The 15575-nt window shown below is 40.3% G+C and overlaps 1 protein-coding gene across 2 annotated transcripts; it reads left to right on the plus strand.

Moving 5' to 3' along the window:
- The first annotated feature begins 2628 nt into the window (after nucleotides 1-2628).
- Nucleotides 2629-14973, plus strand: mier2 (mesoderm induction early response 1, family member 2). 2 transcript variants are annotated; one of them, XM_085348564.1, is made up of 11 exons: nucleotides 2629-2775; nucleotides 4078-4191; nucleotides 4418-4526; nucleotides 5234-5313; nucleotides 5916-5985; nucleotides 7873-8018; nucleotides 8526-8607; nucleotides 10469-10563; nucleotides 10659-10789; nucleotides 12317-12459; nucleotides 14522-14973. In XM_085348564.1, exons 1-11 carry the CDS (start codon nucleotides 2629-2631, stop codon nucleotides 14971-14973), a joined length of 1569 nt encoding a protein of 522 aa, XP_085204690.1. The 2 variants fall into 2 exon arrangements, with proteins under 2 accessions (XP_085204690.1, XP_085204691.1); XM_085348565.1 differs by lacking the exon at nucleotides 14522-14973 and adding an exon at nucleotides 13046-13101 and having other exon boundaries at nucleotides 2749-2775.
- The last annotated feature ends 602 nt before the right edge of the window (nucleotides 14974-15575 follow it).

The raw sequence follows: 15575 nt of genomic DNA on the forward strand, positions 1-15575 counted from the left end.
CTGAAGGGCCTGATGCATGTCTCAGATCCTGTGTCAGGTCTTCTTCATATCTCTTAGGGACATGAATTCCAGATACTGTTCATCTGCTGTAGATAGCGTTTAGCCCACTTCTACTTTTGTTCTCCACATGTCCAGCTGTTGTAAAAGACAAACTGCACCAAGTTTCTATACCAAGGTATACCAATTTTTGGCTCATAGCTCTTTGGGAAGCACCCTGATGGTCCAGAAATATTATTTTGTGCCCGTGTTATCTTTTGCATTCGACACAGATTCAACTAAAGAAATAGGAACAGATTATATGTGTTTCAGCTGTTAGTAACAAAGTGCCTGAAGACACAATTTAAAATGAGGGCTTTGCTAAGCTGTCTGGTTCGTCTCATGAGTTAGGTGCTTTTCTCTGCTTCGGTGATTCAAAGGTAAAGTGAACAAGAAAAAGCTTCCTCATGAAATGGTCAGGTACAACTGGACTAAAAATAATTGAAAAAGCAACCAATGTCCAAAGAAAAATTTTGAAGGACCTTCAGAAACCATTTTATAAAATTACAAGAAAGTCTGGCTCCTTGAAAGCAAAATGTAAAGAGATAAGAGGTGGCGCAAGACTTTGAAGACGTTGAATAGTATTTATGCAAATACTATGCCATCCTACGCAGACATTCTTCAGTTAACGGTATTTAACAAGTTTTTTTTAATCTTCTTAGTTAAATGTTGATACTTTTTGTTTTCCCACTGCTTCTTTTTTCTTTTTTAATATTCTCACCTTCGTTGCTTGATATTCAAGTTTAGTTGCGGCATGTCAGAGAATATGGTGACAACACGTAGAGCTACATTATATGCTTCTATAATCGCTGACAACTTTGAGCAGTCACTGGCTGAGGACAAAGCCATATAAGCAATCTTTATCTGCTTTGGCCATGTCCTGTCCCCTCCTCCACTCGCATAATCAGCACAAACCGTAGTGTCTTTCAGCAACCGCACGTGGACGTGTTGGTAAAGGGGGGCATTTACATTTAACTTAAAGATGCGTTCAGTGCCAAACTATTGTTTACTAATTTAATAGCAGAAGAGCAGAAATTGGGTCACTATTATGTTAAGTTTTAACGCGAAGAATAATTGAACTGATCAGTCGATACATTTCCCTTTTCTTTTTCTAGTAATATTTTTAGAATTGTTACTTACAGTAAAACAACATTTTTAGAGATGATACCGAAAGTGTTGGTTCGGGGCGATTTAAAAAAATTACTTAAAACTACGAAGGATTTTTTTAAAAAAAGTTGTAAACTTAAACAAAATGAACTAAACTACTGAAAAAAAGTCATTGTAACCGTGTGCGACGCTGCACTGCAGCCGCTGTTGCTGAATCGTTGCGGCAATAAACGGAGCAGCAGAGAAGAGTAGACCTACAACATCCGGGCAATAGTCAGCTTGCGCAGAAACGGAATGGCGGAGGTAAGTGAGCGAAAACGAGAAATGTAATGACCCAAATGTTAGAGAAGCTGGGCCGAATTTAAGACTTCTGTCACTCCGTACGATACACAAGACTGCCGAGGGTTTGGCCGGCTGGTGAACGACCGCTGAAAGAGAGCTACGGGGGCTATTTAACTGGGAAGCGGCGGAAGAAATGGAGAACCTCTCCAGCGTATCGCCTCTCTCCGCGTTCTTGGCTTTAAAGAGCCATTCCCTCAGCCTTGATAGTAAAGCCGTAGAAAACAATAGGGAGCCCGGTAGGGTCTAACACGGGGGTGCTGAACTATTTCAGGTGTGCCTTGCCGGCGAAGTGGGTTTAGTGAAAAAGTTGGGAGACATGTCATGACTCGGCGGCGGTAAACTCCGACCGTCTCTTTCAGAAATATTGAGAAGTAGTTATTTCCTTCTTGCCACTCGTAGCGAGCCGGAGAGAGGAAGAGGCGTTCAGCACCAAGTCGCAGGAAAGCGCCCCTGGTCAGTCAGACAGCGACCGACGGGTTGGGAGATTTTTGGTGACTTTTGGCGTCGTGAGAAGTAGATTATAATCTAATTTAGAGAGCGCTTGGACTTCATGTGAAGTAGGTTTGGGCGAGATTCTTGTACGGTTACTGCTGTAAGCGTGTTACCCAAAGTTTCCCACTATGGTTATAAACTCTTTATGTGGCCTTCATCCTGTACGTACATTGTATCTGATTAGTTCAGACCAAAGCCGAGCCTGGAATCGTGTCGATGAATCAGGAAAACCACCGTGAAGCTTTTTTTGTTAATGTAGTATCACAGCAAAACCGACCATCCTGTGGTGACAATTCACAATGAGCTCTTGGACATTTAAATATCTTTAAAGTTACATTACATTGCGCTTAAACTTCCCACAAGTGCTATGATCAATCTGTTATTAAGTTTAACACCTAAGTCTGGATAGCAGAAGGTCTCATAAGTTGAAAGAAGAGCCCTTGAAAAGTGAGGAGTCAGCTGACCTGTAATGGGATGAGCCAGGATCAGCCACTATTTGATCCTGTGTTGTTCATGTGTTCATTTGTGCGAGTGCCACGGCACCATTTTAATGTACTGTGCTATTTTACATGAGTTTGAATGCAACATAACAGACATACTGTCTTTATCTATGTGCATGTTTGTAGGTGGGTGATAAGCATCTAAACATGAATGCAGAGCTTGTGGCCTAGTGGAGAGTGGAGGAGATACAGCAATGAAGGCCCTCATCTGGAGAAGCAGAAGTCTTTACGGGTCTTAGAGGAGTTGGAGGAGGAGAAGAGTCCTCGCTCGATGAAGATGGCGACACCATCCCATACTGTATGATCACGTTCTGCCATGTTTATATGTGTGATAAACACAAAAATATTCAGCAAAATAGCTTCCTGTGATTATGGGAACCTTATAGTTGCAGGGTGTACTACATCACTGACAGTAATGGCATCGACTATTATTGTTCAGTACAGTTTTGTTACTCTAAAGTCATGTAACATTTGCTTTTGAAATAATTCAGTTACTAGTTCATAGAAATTTTAACAGCAGCGTTTTTTGACAAAAACGAAAAACAGTCTGAGGACCAAAATCTATCAACATACTGCAAGTGAATGTGAATTTTAATAATTACTCTAACCAGCAGCATCGATAACTCTTAATAAACCCCCCTTTTTATGGGCATTATTTGCCTTCAATATAACATTTCAACAGAATTATTTTAAATTGTAGTTTAACAGAGGAGTAAATATGAAGTTGAAGTTGATGAGTTTCAGTACCTGACATCAACCATCCAAAGCAACAGACAGTGCACAAGAGAGGTGTAGAAGAGAGCGCAGGCAGGGTGGAGTGGGTGGAGAGGAGTGTCAGGGGTGATTTGTGACAGAAGTATAGCAGGAAGAGTGAAAAGAAAGGTTTATAAGATGGCAATAAGGTGGTGGAGTTAGGAATGAGTACATCAGAGGGACAATTCAGGTCGAGCAGTTTGGAGAAAAAAGTTAGAGGGAAGCTGAGATGTTTTGACATGTGCAGAGGAGAGAAAGGCAGGCAGCAGGAAAATAGGAAGATTCATAGATGCAGTGAAGGAAGACATGCAGAGGGTTGGTGTGACAGAGGAGGATGCTAGGGATAGGGTGCGATGGAGGCAGATCATCCACTGTGGCGACTCCTAAAGGGAGCAGTCAAAGAAGAAGATGATTTAAATAATCAACGCAACCATTTACTTTTCTCATAATCTCTACGTCTGTTGTCATAACATGTAAAGTAAAGAAATATTCATTTTTACCTTTAAAAATGCTGAAATTCTGAACACCGTGTTCAGGAAATGACATGGGACGTGCAGATGTTGACTCTGACATTTTTACAGAACAGTTCAATTACTTTGAGTAAACTGAGTACACTCTGGGGGTGTTTTAGGCATCTTACAAGGAGACTGCTCAATCAGTCTGATGGCATTATTTGGACAGACCAGGGAAAAGTGTCAAGTGTGCTTGAGATAGCTAAACTGACAGACATGTAGATGATTTTCAAGAAATGTGGGTGTTATTTATACATTTCTGTGGTTTCTTTCCCTCTTATACCCCATCACCTCCCCTCCACCTGTCACTGCCTCCCTCTGTGCCTTATTTGTAGGCCAGTGAGCTTCCCTTGGAGGAGCTGTTGGCTTTCTATGGCTATACAGTATCAGATCCAGAGAAGGAGACCTGTCACATGGCTGCCAGTTTGCCAGACATGACACTGGACAAGGTATACAACCTGAGGTGCACAGAACACACCCGTGGCCTCATTCATCTTTCATTTATTCATCAAAACAGATTTTGATTGGTCGAATTGGTCAGAGAACTTTTGAGAATCAGTCAAAAATATCAAATTGAATGATTGTACATCTAATGAATATGCTAACTCTGTTTTTCTATTTTTACTGTTCTGTCTTTTGTTTTTATTTTTTTGTCTTATTATATGTTTGGTTTAGGATCAGATAACTGAGGATCTCTTCCCTGGGGAGCAGGAAGAATCATTAGCCGACGATCTCACCCCCTCAGTCACCTCAAGCACCTCGGATCTGCTTCGCCGCATCCAAGGTAACACCCAGGGAGACACGCATTAACACATTTTCATATAACACTAAAACTCGCTGAAATTTTCTGAGCTAAAGAAAGGTTCGCAGTTTGAAATTGAATCGAATCGAATTTCTGGTGCTTTGATGACATTTCAAATAACACAACCTGTCAGGGTTTGTGATCCTAGGGAAATGCACTCATAATAAGCATTGATTTTATACAGTTCTGTGGAAGTTGTTATGAGATGTTCCTGTCTGATAGCATATATGTGTCACTCTTCATATGACACCATTAAATCAAAGGCAGAGAGATATTTCAATCTACAGGAGTTTTAATATATTGAAACAGTCATATCCAGATAGTGATTCTATGTGAAAGGTGCTGACTCTATAAAACATGAAAACCAAATGTACAGCAGGTATGCAGCTTTAGTGTTGTTCATGGTGCACAGACTGAACACACTGAACAGGTTAAAAAGAGGAGGTGCCACTTTGCTCATTGATGTTGTGCATATTCTGCTTTATACTGAATTGTGGTTCATACTGAGTTAGATGCAGTGTATAGTCATTTTATTTTTTATCATGACTATAAAGAATTGTGGTTTTAAATATGCTTAAGATTCCCTTTCTTAATCAGCAGAAAGATTTGGCTTTTAAGATGGCATGGAAAATCTTGTGGCGTTATTTGAATGTTCTCCTGATCTTTCTCTAATATTTCATGTGTTTTAGGTGGAGACAAAGACACGTTGATCAGTTCATCAGATGAAGACTCTGATGATGTCTCTATTCCATCCAATGAAGAGCAAAAGGTGGGTTACTGAGCATAGTAATCTTATTTTGACTAAGTGACTCTCAATCACCTTTAAGTTTAAGGGAGACACATTACGTTGCAACTTGTCTTTATGGGAAAGCAAATCAGATAAAATGCCAATAGCAAGACAGTTAGGCAGCAATAAAATATGGGTTATCAACCCTTTGGTAATGGTTCTTTTGATCAGTGCAATCAAAAGCTGAATACACACTAGGCTTTGGTTACATTTATATAAACATGACACTTTTTCCTGCTCTGGCACTAATTATAATTCAAAGTTAGGCTACTGAGCTGAGACCTAATTTCAACAGAACCACGATGCTTTTAATGGGATGGCCAAAAATGCTCTACTTAAGAAAATTCAAATTCATATAAGCCAGAGAAATGGTTAATAGGAAAAAAATCTCCCAAGTTCTAAAACCACAGTGGCTCAGCTTTCTAAATGTAACAGCTTGTTTTGGACAGGCCTGTGTTTCTCATGGTTGTAGGTTGACACAAAGAACACTAACATGTGTACATTTTAAAATAAAATTTCAGCTTTTATAGGCATGATCACACGTTTCACAATTATGACTATTCATGTTTGGATTTCCTGTTTAGGAGATCATGGTTGGCTCCATGTATCAGGCAAAAATCCCTCCAATCAGCCCGTACACCTACCAGGAGAGAGGTAAGCAACTGAAATTGTCATTTTTGACAGTTGTTCTGATATATATACACACATATATATTAGGGGTGCAACGATACACAAAATTCACGGTTCGGTTCGATACTTTGGTGTCACGGTTCGATATTTTTTCGATACAAAAAAATGTTCATGCCTTTTTAATTTGTCATTTATTAAAATTATAAATATATATTTTAACTCAAACGTACAGTTTTTAAATTTAATGTTGCTGAAACAACAAAGTAATAAAAAAAATAAATCTATCTGATCGAGAAATCACTAATCTTTGGAAAAGAGAGTTTATTACAGAGAAATGGCTCTTTCCAAAATAAAAGCTATACTATACGCTTCTTCTGGGCTATATTCTCAGCAGCATATTAAACATATCAGGTCCCCATAAGGAGAATCATGTGCTAACGGCTGTCTAAATGACTCGGGTAAAGTTTGTAGCATGCGTGCTTGTTGTTTTTGTCTGCTTCGACTTGTCTTTGCACGAGGATGATGTCGGAGTAAATGTGCAGTCATATTCGTTGTGTTCCCACTAGTGCTGTCAGCGTTAATCTGAAATGACGTTAACGCCACAACACGGCAAATCTCCGTTAACGTGTTGACGCTGGACGGCAGCACGTTAACGAGAAAACTGCGCTAACACACTAGTTCCCACCCATGTAATTGAGCATTGCGTGGCACATCCGACATACTGTTTTACTTTTGTCCATGACGCGCTTACCTTCAGGGTCATACTTCACATGAAAACCAAAATAGTTCCAAAGGCCAGATCTGAATGAGGGTGGGGGAGGAAGTTTGCCATGTTGCAACGAGCTTCTGTCTTGCTAGCTTGCGCTGCGCTCAGTAATGGATCTGCGCTCGACAGTGCAGCCTAGGCGGAGTAGTCGAACGCAGATCCACTGAGCTCTCAACACAGACAGCATCGTCAGAAGAAAAGTTGATAAAATAAATTACAAATTTTGTATTGTTCGATACATTTGCGTACCGAACCGAAAGCACTGTATCAAACGGTTCAATATCGATATGAGTATCGTTGCACCCCTAATATATATATACATATATACAGGTCTACTTCGACTCGGAAGTAGACCTGTTGCTCTGTCTGTGGCTTTTCATCACACTCAGGGACCACAGTGTTGTTTTCCGTAGACATTTCCCTCGTTTTCAAAAATGGCGATGTTGAGTTTCGTGAATGAGACTCTCTTGACTCATTAAGTGACACCGCTGACCAGCCAATCGGTGGCATGCAGTCTGACGATGTCACATTTTAGTATCTGCTCAGATCACTTGGAACCCCGGCCAAGCATGTGTACCTTGTGCCTGGTACGTTTTTTTAGGAATGATCTAATGGAAAATCCTGAAAACTGTGGTGAACCGTGGCGAGTTGATCAGATGGTACTAATGGAAGAGGGGATTACGTGTTTAGTACTGTGTCCAAGCACTTTTGACTCCCCAGAGTTGGTGTGATTGATGTGTACTGTGCTGTGACCTGCTTCAAGATGTAGGACCAGCACAGTTCTGTTGGACTCAGCTCAGTGTGCAGAGTGTGGTCGTGCTGCCTTCATTAAAAATTGCTGTTACATTATTAACAAATCTATAAGGAATGTGGGAGGACAATTTGTCACTGCTTCTAAAAAACCGCCCAAATACATCCACAAAAAAATACATCAACCTCATTGTGCTCGGCAAGACTGCCTTTCAAAGCATGTTGATGCATGAAAGAGAGAGTGAGTGTGAAAGAGAAGAGCTGAGGCACTGAGAAAAACCGAGGTGTATTCAAGTCCATAATGTAAAGCACAGTGCAAACACGAACACGATACAGAGTAAACGTGTCTAATGTGTCCGCTGTAAGTCTGAGAAACTGTGCCTGTCACCCTCTAGCTTACAGCACCGAAGACCAGTTGTTGTGGAGGCCAGGGGTTCTGCCAGTGCATGAAGTGGAGGAGTTCTTGCTGAATGCACAAAGACCCCGTGGCCAGGAGGAGGCAGTAGGAACCGAGGAGGTCATTGTCCAAGACAATGAACAGGTACATCTCAGCAAACACTGCTGGCTACTTTTGTTTGTTTAAGCTAGTCTGTAGTAACACGTAAGCGCCCCTCTTCAGTAACGAAGTATTCTTCCTTCATGGCAATGTCGCAACTGCCCCCCACACAAAGGCGAATGACTCATCTTAACCAGTTTTTAGCTGTGGTAAAATATAATAAATGTGCCTTCTGTACACGCTGAAAGAAACAAACAGCTGGATAAAAAGAAGTCCATGTATTATTAGATCTGTGTACTTGAAGATTTTACTTTTGTCTTGTTATTCAGATGTCTGGATTACTAACCTCATCCCAATCTCCTTAAGACGTTTCAGAAGACTTCTTCTACTTGTCTCGTTTAGTCTGCATTACCTGAACTCATAGTGGACCATGGCTAAACATGGTCAGCCTTTATGTCCATAATCAAGAGTTCTTGTTTTCTTTAACTTGCCTTAAACCGAGAGGTAAGTCTTCACTGAGTGACAGTTTTTGTGTTTCCTCTAAACCTTCAGGCACTGTACGAGTTAGTGAAATGCAACTTTAATGTCGAAGAAGCACTGAGGCGATTTCGTTTCAACGTGAAAGTATTCAGTGGTAAGAACTATCCCGTTGTCCTACTTTCCCCAACTGGGCATTTTACACCTTTGTGAACAACCCAGAATAAGTTTGTAATAATGATTGATAGTATGTAAATTTAAAGTCATCAGAAAATCGTTGCACCCATATGTCACAGGTTTTTGCAGTTACAGTGTTTTATACAATTTTTTAATCCATTAGCAAGGGCAAAACTTAACTGAGGAATTCCCAGACATGAAACTGTGGCCTATTTTCAACCATTGACCCTAGTTAGGCATTTATACCCACAACACACAAAATTTTATCATATTTAGTTACATAAAACCGTTACCATACTATACAATATAGATACAAGTCAATAAATAGAGATAACTAGGGAAAAACATAAATAAAATGAAATGCACATAAAACGATACAGAAATTAACAAATGATTTTTATTTGCCATTAACCAAAATTTGACTTTTAATAAGATTCAATATCTATAATTAATTTGATTTCAGGAGGCCTGACAGGACATGCTTCCTGAATAGGTGACAGGTCATTATGGCGAATGCTGATTGTCCAAATTTAGATCTTTGATGTGGTGTTTTACAGTGTGACTAGTGACTGCCGTCACCGTCTTATGCATCTAGAGGTATGCGGCCAGTCTGCATTTAAAAACTACTTTAACACAAAAGATATGAATGAAAACATCAAAACTAAGTGGACTGTATTTTTTTAAATTCATTATTTAGAGTCTGTTTATAAAAAGATAGAAGGTGCTTAGTTGTAGATGGTGATACTTAGACCCATACTGTCATAAAATATCACAAATTGCGAAAATATGAAAGAATGCATAAACAGCTGGGCTGCTGCAAAGTTCATCTAGTGTTGAATAAGATTGAAAACACTCAGATTGGTCTTAACAGTCTTTGAATTTGTTTCATGTTTATCAAATTTGAGTTGCGGATCTCAAATTATTATTAAAAACGTAAAATGTTATCATCAGCCTCTGGGTAGCTTGCAGGCAAATCACTGATAAACAGAGTGCAAAGCATTGGAACAAGTAGCAGTCCTTGGGGAATGCCCATTCTGTTTTTCAATAGTTTCACTAATTTTCTTTCTTGTTCATCCATCACACACTGCACATTTGGGTATATTGTGATTGGCAGTGTCAAATGCGTTTTTTAGATCAAGAATAACAAGACCCTCAAAAGTTTGTGTGTATTCCACCCCCACAAAACTGCCACCAAAAAAGCCCTTAATGGTGTTAGTAAAATAACAGGTTACTATTTCTGCGTAATATTCTGGTCTAAAGCCGAATTGTTTCAGGGAAAAGAATTGATTGGTCTGTAGATGTGTAAATAGTTGTGTTACCACAACATTTTCAAGTATCCATGACAAAAAAGCGAGTATGAAAAAAGTTCAGTTGTTGAAAGTCAGCCTCCCCTGGTCTTCTCAATAAAGCCTGTGTTAGAATTAGATCTGCAGTAACAGCATACCAGTGTCAATGAAAAATCTGTGGTATTCTTAATAAAAGAGAGAAATGCAGGCTTATTCAACAACCCAAGGCCAGTGTAATTCTTTTCCGGTGCAAAGTATGACGTTTCATTACCATTTCGGTGGAACTATAGCTGCCAACTTCATCACTGCAGAGAAGGAATAACTCACTGATGTGACCTCATGACCTTCAAATCAGAAATGAGCCTCCAGTTTAAGACCAGTTTTATTATGCTAGAAACAGGAAAGCAAAATTAACAGATTATGATATTAAGAGTGTCACTTTTCATTTCAGTTTTTCTGTTCTATTTAGTTTATGTGATTGTAATTACAATTATGTAAAAATGTAAAATTATTATGTAGTTTTATAAACTTATTTTTGATGTCCGCTGTCTTTAGAAGAGCTCTGCTCCTGGAGCGAGGAGGAGTGCAGGAACTTTGAGCATGGGTATCGAGTTTATGGGAAAAACTTCCACCTCATTCAGGCAAATAAGGTGAGCACCCAGAGGATGACCTGCTACCTGATATGCTGATTTAAAAGTGTTGACTATTTTCCGCTAATGCAAAAACAACCTCTTCTTATCCACAGGTACGAACACGCTCAGTGGGCGAGTGTGTGGAGTATTACTACATGTGGAAGAAGTCTGAGCGTCACAAGTACTTTACTCAGCAGGCTACCAGGCTGAGCCGCAAGAAGTACAGCCTGCAATCAGGGAGCATGTGAGTGTTGCTGGGACACCAATCTGAAGATAACCAGAGTCTTTTAGATAAAAGGTGCAATCAGAAAGAACGGCACATAAAAAGCAAGAACAGCCATCGGATTTCAGGTTTGTCTCCTTGTGGAGCACTGCACTGCTCCCCGCTGCTCCCATCTGTCCACTTGCATCTTAATTATGGCCAACAAATTCACTCAAACCTCTTTGTGAATTTGTCCTGTACTCCACAATGAAATCTAAATGGAAACAGTTTGGACTACAGAAATCCAGCAAATGTACATGTGCAAGTGATCCGAGTGGGACTTTACAGAGAGCAGTTCTGAAGTGTTAAAGTGTTGCACAAGGAGACAGCCTTGAAGGGGAAACCTGCTTTTAGGAATGTGTCAGGAAGTACTTCCAAACTCTGCCATATCAAACATGCTCTCCAGAGTAGCTCAAAGTAGCTTTAAGATTTTTGGTTTTTTTCTGATCCCTGCAAAAATTTTGGTATTTTGTTTTTCTAAATGGTAAAAATGGTAAATGGCCTGTATTTGTATAGCGCTTTACTAGTCCCTAAGGACCCCAAAGCGCTTTACACTACATCCAGTCATCCACCCATTCACACACACATTCACACACTGGTGATGGCAGCTACATTGTAGCCACAGCCACCCTGGGGCGCACTGACAGTATGTATGATTCTGTCTCATAACAGAATCATACAAAAACTATGAAGCTCATTTTCATGACACTTGATAAAGAGGTAGAGTTCGGGTAAAGGAAGTGCTCATTTACACTTTGGTACATGTCTAGAATCACTTCCTGTAAAATTGCCAGATAGGCTTTGGACTTCAGAGAGGTCTACTTTCTAAGCGTGAGACCTGTCAGGTAGCTCAAGGATCAATTCTAAATCTCTTACTTTTTAATTCTTACATGCTGCCATTGGGCAGTATTTTCATGAGACACGGCCTCCTTAATATTCTGTGGGTTACTGATGATCCTGATGGTATTGATGATCTCTTGCTCGCTCAGTTTTAGATTAAACTGGTCTAGATGTTGCAGAATTTTTAAGAACATGATAAATAAAAATTGTTGACCTAACTTGCAAATTAGAAAACCTGATGCGCGCTTTTAGTGCGTTATTAGGTTAAACCATTGTTACGCTCTTTCTCCAGTCCACCGAATAAAATGTAGTACAGGTAAGTAAAAGGTCTACACTAAAACTACATCAGGTTACACCAGATGACCTATTACAACTGGAACCTGGAAGGGCCTAATTCTTCATTCCCACATGTTTTTGCTTCACTTTAACAGCATTTTGACAAATTCCACCTCACTTGATCTGTAAGCAAATAAAGTTTTCGTGAGCTATCTGTTAAAGTCTCTCACCTCAAAGGACGTCTAAAGATGCTGGTGGTCTGCAAAGAGCTGGTTAATCCAAGTTATATGAACAGATTTTACAACAACTACTGTCTGAGTGAAAACTGTGAGCTCTGTAGGTCGCAAACACATAATTTATCAGAGCTGGAAGTAGTTCTGCTGTGTGTTGCAGGGAGGATGGAGACCAGGATGGGGAGGTTGTGGAACTCGAGGGAAACAACAGTTCCACAAGGTTGTTGCCTCACAGCTCCATGGGCACAGGGCAGCTGGAGTCCCCGTTACCTCCACAGTCGAACCTGGACCAGGACAAACAAGGTAAAAACCAGAGGTCGCCTCATAAAAACACCTGACGTGATGGCTCAGATGGAAGCTCTTTATATTTACTTTGGTGAGCTCTTGCCACACAAAATGTCCTTTCTTACAGAGAACTAAAATAATATTCAAATAATAGTGAAGCAAAGGCTTCAGTCTAAAGTGTTATTAACTGTGGCCTTAAGTTCAAAGTAAAGACACAAGCTTCTTCTTCTTCTTCACAAAAGAAAAAGTAGATAAACAAAAGTTTCAGTGTCTGATAAAACTGAAGCTATGTATGTTTACCCATCTTTTTGTACATAAACCATTTACATGCCATGTGAAACATACATGCCAAATCATCTTTCAGTCATGTTATACATGGGCTCCATTGATTTCCTGTTTGTTTATATATTCTTCCTGTTTATTTTGACATATTTATTATCCCTGTCTCATATGAAACATTTTATGTCTCCCTTCCTTTGTTTTCCCCAATATTTTCATGGTATACATTTGTTTTGTGTTGTGTTTTTGCTCGCATGTATGCACGTCTGCGCGTGTGTCTGTGTGTGCGCGCTTGGGCATGTTGTGCATGTTGATGGTGCTCCAGAAGAAGAGGGCCGCCCCAGGCGCAGACGAACTCCCCGTTTTCTCTTAAAGCCATGACCTCAGTCCACTCAGGCCACAGACAGCAGGTTGAGCAGCCTGCAGGTAAAGAGGATGAGTACAGAAAACTAAAATAATGTGGTCACTGGGAAATAATCAGACAAATAAATAGACAAAGTTTAATGAGAAAGGAAAGAAACGGGTCTAATGTAAACAGCCTCCTCTGGCTGTGTAATAATTAGCGCATTTGCAAATAGTGTCTGAATAATGTTGGAGATGTTATTTAAAATATTGCTTTTTGCTTTTTTCCCTTTGTTTTTTCCAAATACAGTTTTTTCCCTTATATACTGTCACATCTTTTCAAAATAAGACTGCTGTATTAAAATAAACTTCAAAATCAGTGTAGCAAAAAAAAATGCATTTATTGCAGTGGCTCGCTGATATACACAGCACAGCATGTGTAGAATTCACAGTATAAAACATGCAGTAAACAGAGTTGTGTAGATATTTCAGATAGTTCATAATCTCCTCATATGAGGAAGATGTTTGAGGAGATTACCCAGCAAACATGGTTCAAACTGCGACGTCGCGTCCCTGGTCAGGACAGGTCGGGGTGCGACGCCGATGTAGAGCGATGGATGTAGATGTTGTTTCCGCATAGAACAAAAGGGACGTCGGCTCGTCTCTTAAACGGTGAGAAATGAATATTAAGTTATTGCAAAGATGGAATGATAGCCATTTTTATTATTTATTCATTATTTTTTCACAACTAATATGTGGTTGTGAGCAGATATCCACATGAATATTTCCGTGGATTTTACATCGTCACGTACTCACAGAGTCGTGCTCCTGGAATCTTTTTAAATGTTTTAAATAAACAACACTTTTAAGTTGTTTTCAGTTTCGTAAATCTGAATTTCTTTTCATTTTTTTGTTGGTGAATTTAGCACATTGGACAATTATTCCCTCTCTGTCTGCGACGTCGACTCAGGAATGCTTCATTCAAACATGAAGTTCGGTTTTCTCGACCTGAAAGCGTGAGGTCACGAGTTTGAGTCACCACTAAGGTTTCTTCTTTTCTTCTCATGCTTTTCTTGAGAGAATTTAATTTCTATTTCCTTTATTCTGACAGTAAAACAGAAGTTTTAAACACAAACTTTCTCGTGCTTGAAAATCTAACAAGGACGTTCGACAAGAACCTCGTTTATGTTAGGAAGTTGGTGCTGATGTGAAGGTAACATTCTTGATATCGGTTCAGCTTTCATTTTGGAACTATGACTATCGTTCGAGAAAAGACCGCCAGCCGTTTAAATGTTTGCTGGGTACTCTGTAGTAGAAATAGGTACGCTAGAAGAGCACAAAAGCACTCCTCAGATGCCATTGTAACCATAGACATCAAACATACATCCTAGAATATATGACAACAGTAATGGAGGTTTTATTAATCTGTCGTCCTGTGAATTTCTATACGTCTGTCCAGATGGCGAGCTGGTGATGGGCTTGTCAGAGCTGTGCGGCGACGAGTGTCCTCAGCAGCTGTTCGGATGTCCTTTCTCTCTCCCGCCCATAGACGGCCTGCAGGAATCTGGCTCAGATAGTTGTTGTCCTTCAGCTCCAGTCCAGCTCCAGTCTCAGCTCTTTGCTGAGACCTCCCAGTGGGCCTGCGGGAACTCTCCGGCCCTCCATGACAACCACGGGCTCCCAAACTCTTGTTTCTTTCAGCTACACATGCGTGGCGAACATTTACTTTCTGAGGGCCCTGACTGTGGCACAGTGAGCGGTGGGGCCAGTGCTTCCCACATGCTGCAGGTGGAATTTAGCCTGCCGTCCTCTTCATCATCCTCAACCGCTGTCCTCCCGTCACACTTCCAGGCATTCAGCAGTTTGCTTCACCCCTCACCCGTCCAGCATCCTCGCTCTCTCACACAGTGAAGGGGACATGGAGATATCTAAGTGGTACTCTGTGTAATTTGCCCTGTGTGTTTTTGGTTGGTAGTGATCTTTTACAGCAGGGTGAAAAAGAAATGAGAGGACAAAAAGTGCGTTAATGCAACTTGCTTGAAAACAGATGGACCTATTACCTGTGTTAGCAGGTGACTTGTGTGCCTCTTCTTAAAAGGAGGCGCTCGAATCCTACGCCCATTGTGGAATGATGACTGTGTTAATCACTACTTTCAGGCATTGATTATGTGCTGCTGTCCATTATTCCTGAAACTGATTATTGACAATGTTGACCACTGCTGCTTTGTTTTCTTATTTATCAGAACAGACAAATTTGACTGCTGCTCAGATTTGGTTTTCCCCCCCAGATTCTTACCGTGAATACAGACAACATGACTGTTTTTATGCTCTTCATATCAGTCAGCATTTTCACTGCTGCAGCCATTTCAGATCTGCTATTGGACTGTACCTCACCTGATGTAATACGGGGGTGGGGGGGTCTGACTACAGAGTAAAATCTGTCCACTTATACAACATAGAATAGTTTATTTAAACATTAACTTAAAATGTTTTCTCCTTTCTTGGCCCTACAT

The sequence above is a fragment of the Diplotaxodon limnothrissa genome, linkage group LG23, assembly GCF_057381915.1.
Source record: "Diplotaxodon limnothrissa isolate DT_005_m linkage group LG23, D_limnothrissa_male_GT1.1, whole genome shotgun sequence".
In the NCBI taxonomy this organism is placed as follows: domain Eukaryota; kingdom Metazoa; phylum Chordata; class Actinopteri; order Cichliformes; family Cichlidae; genus Diplotaxodon; species Diplotaxodon limnothrissa.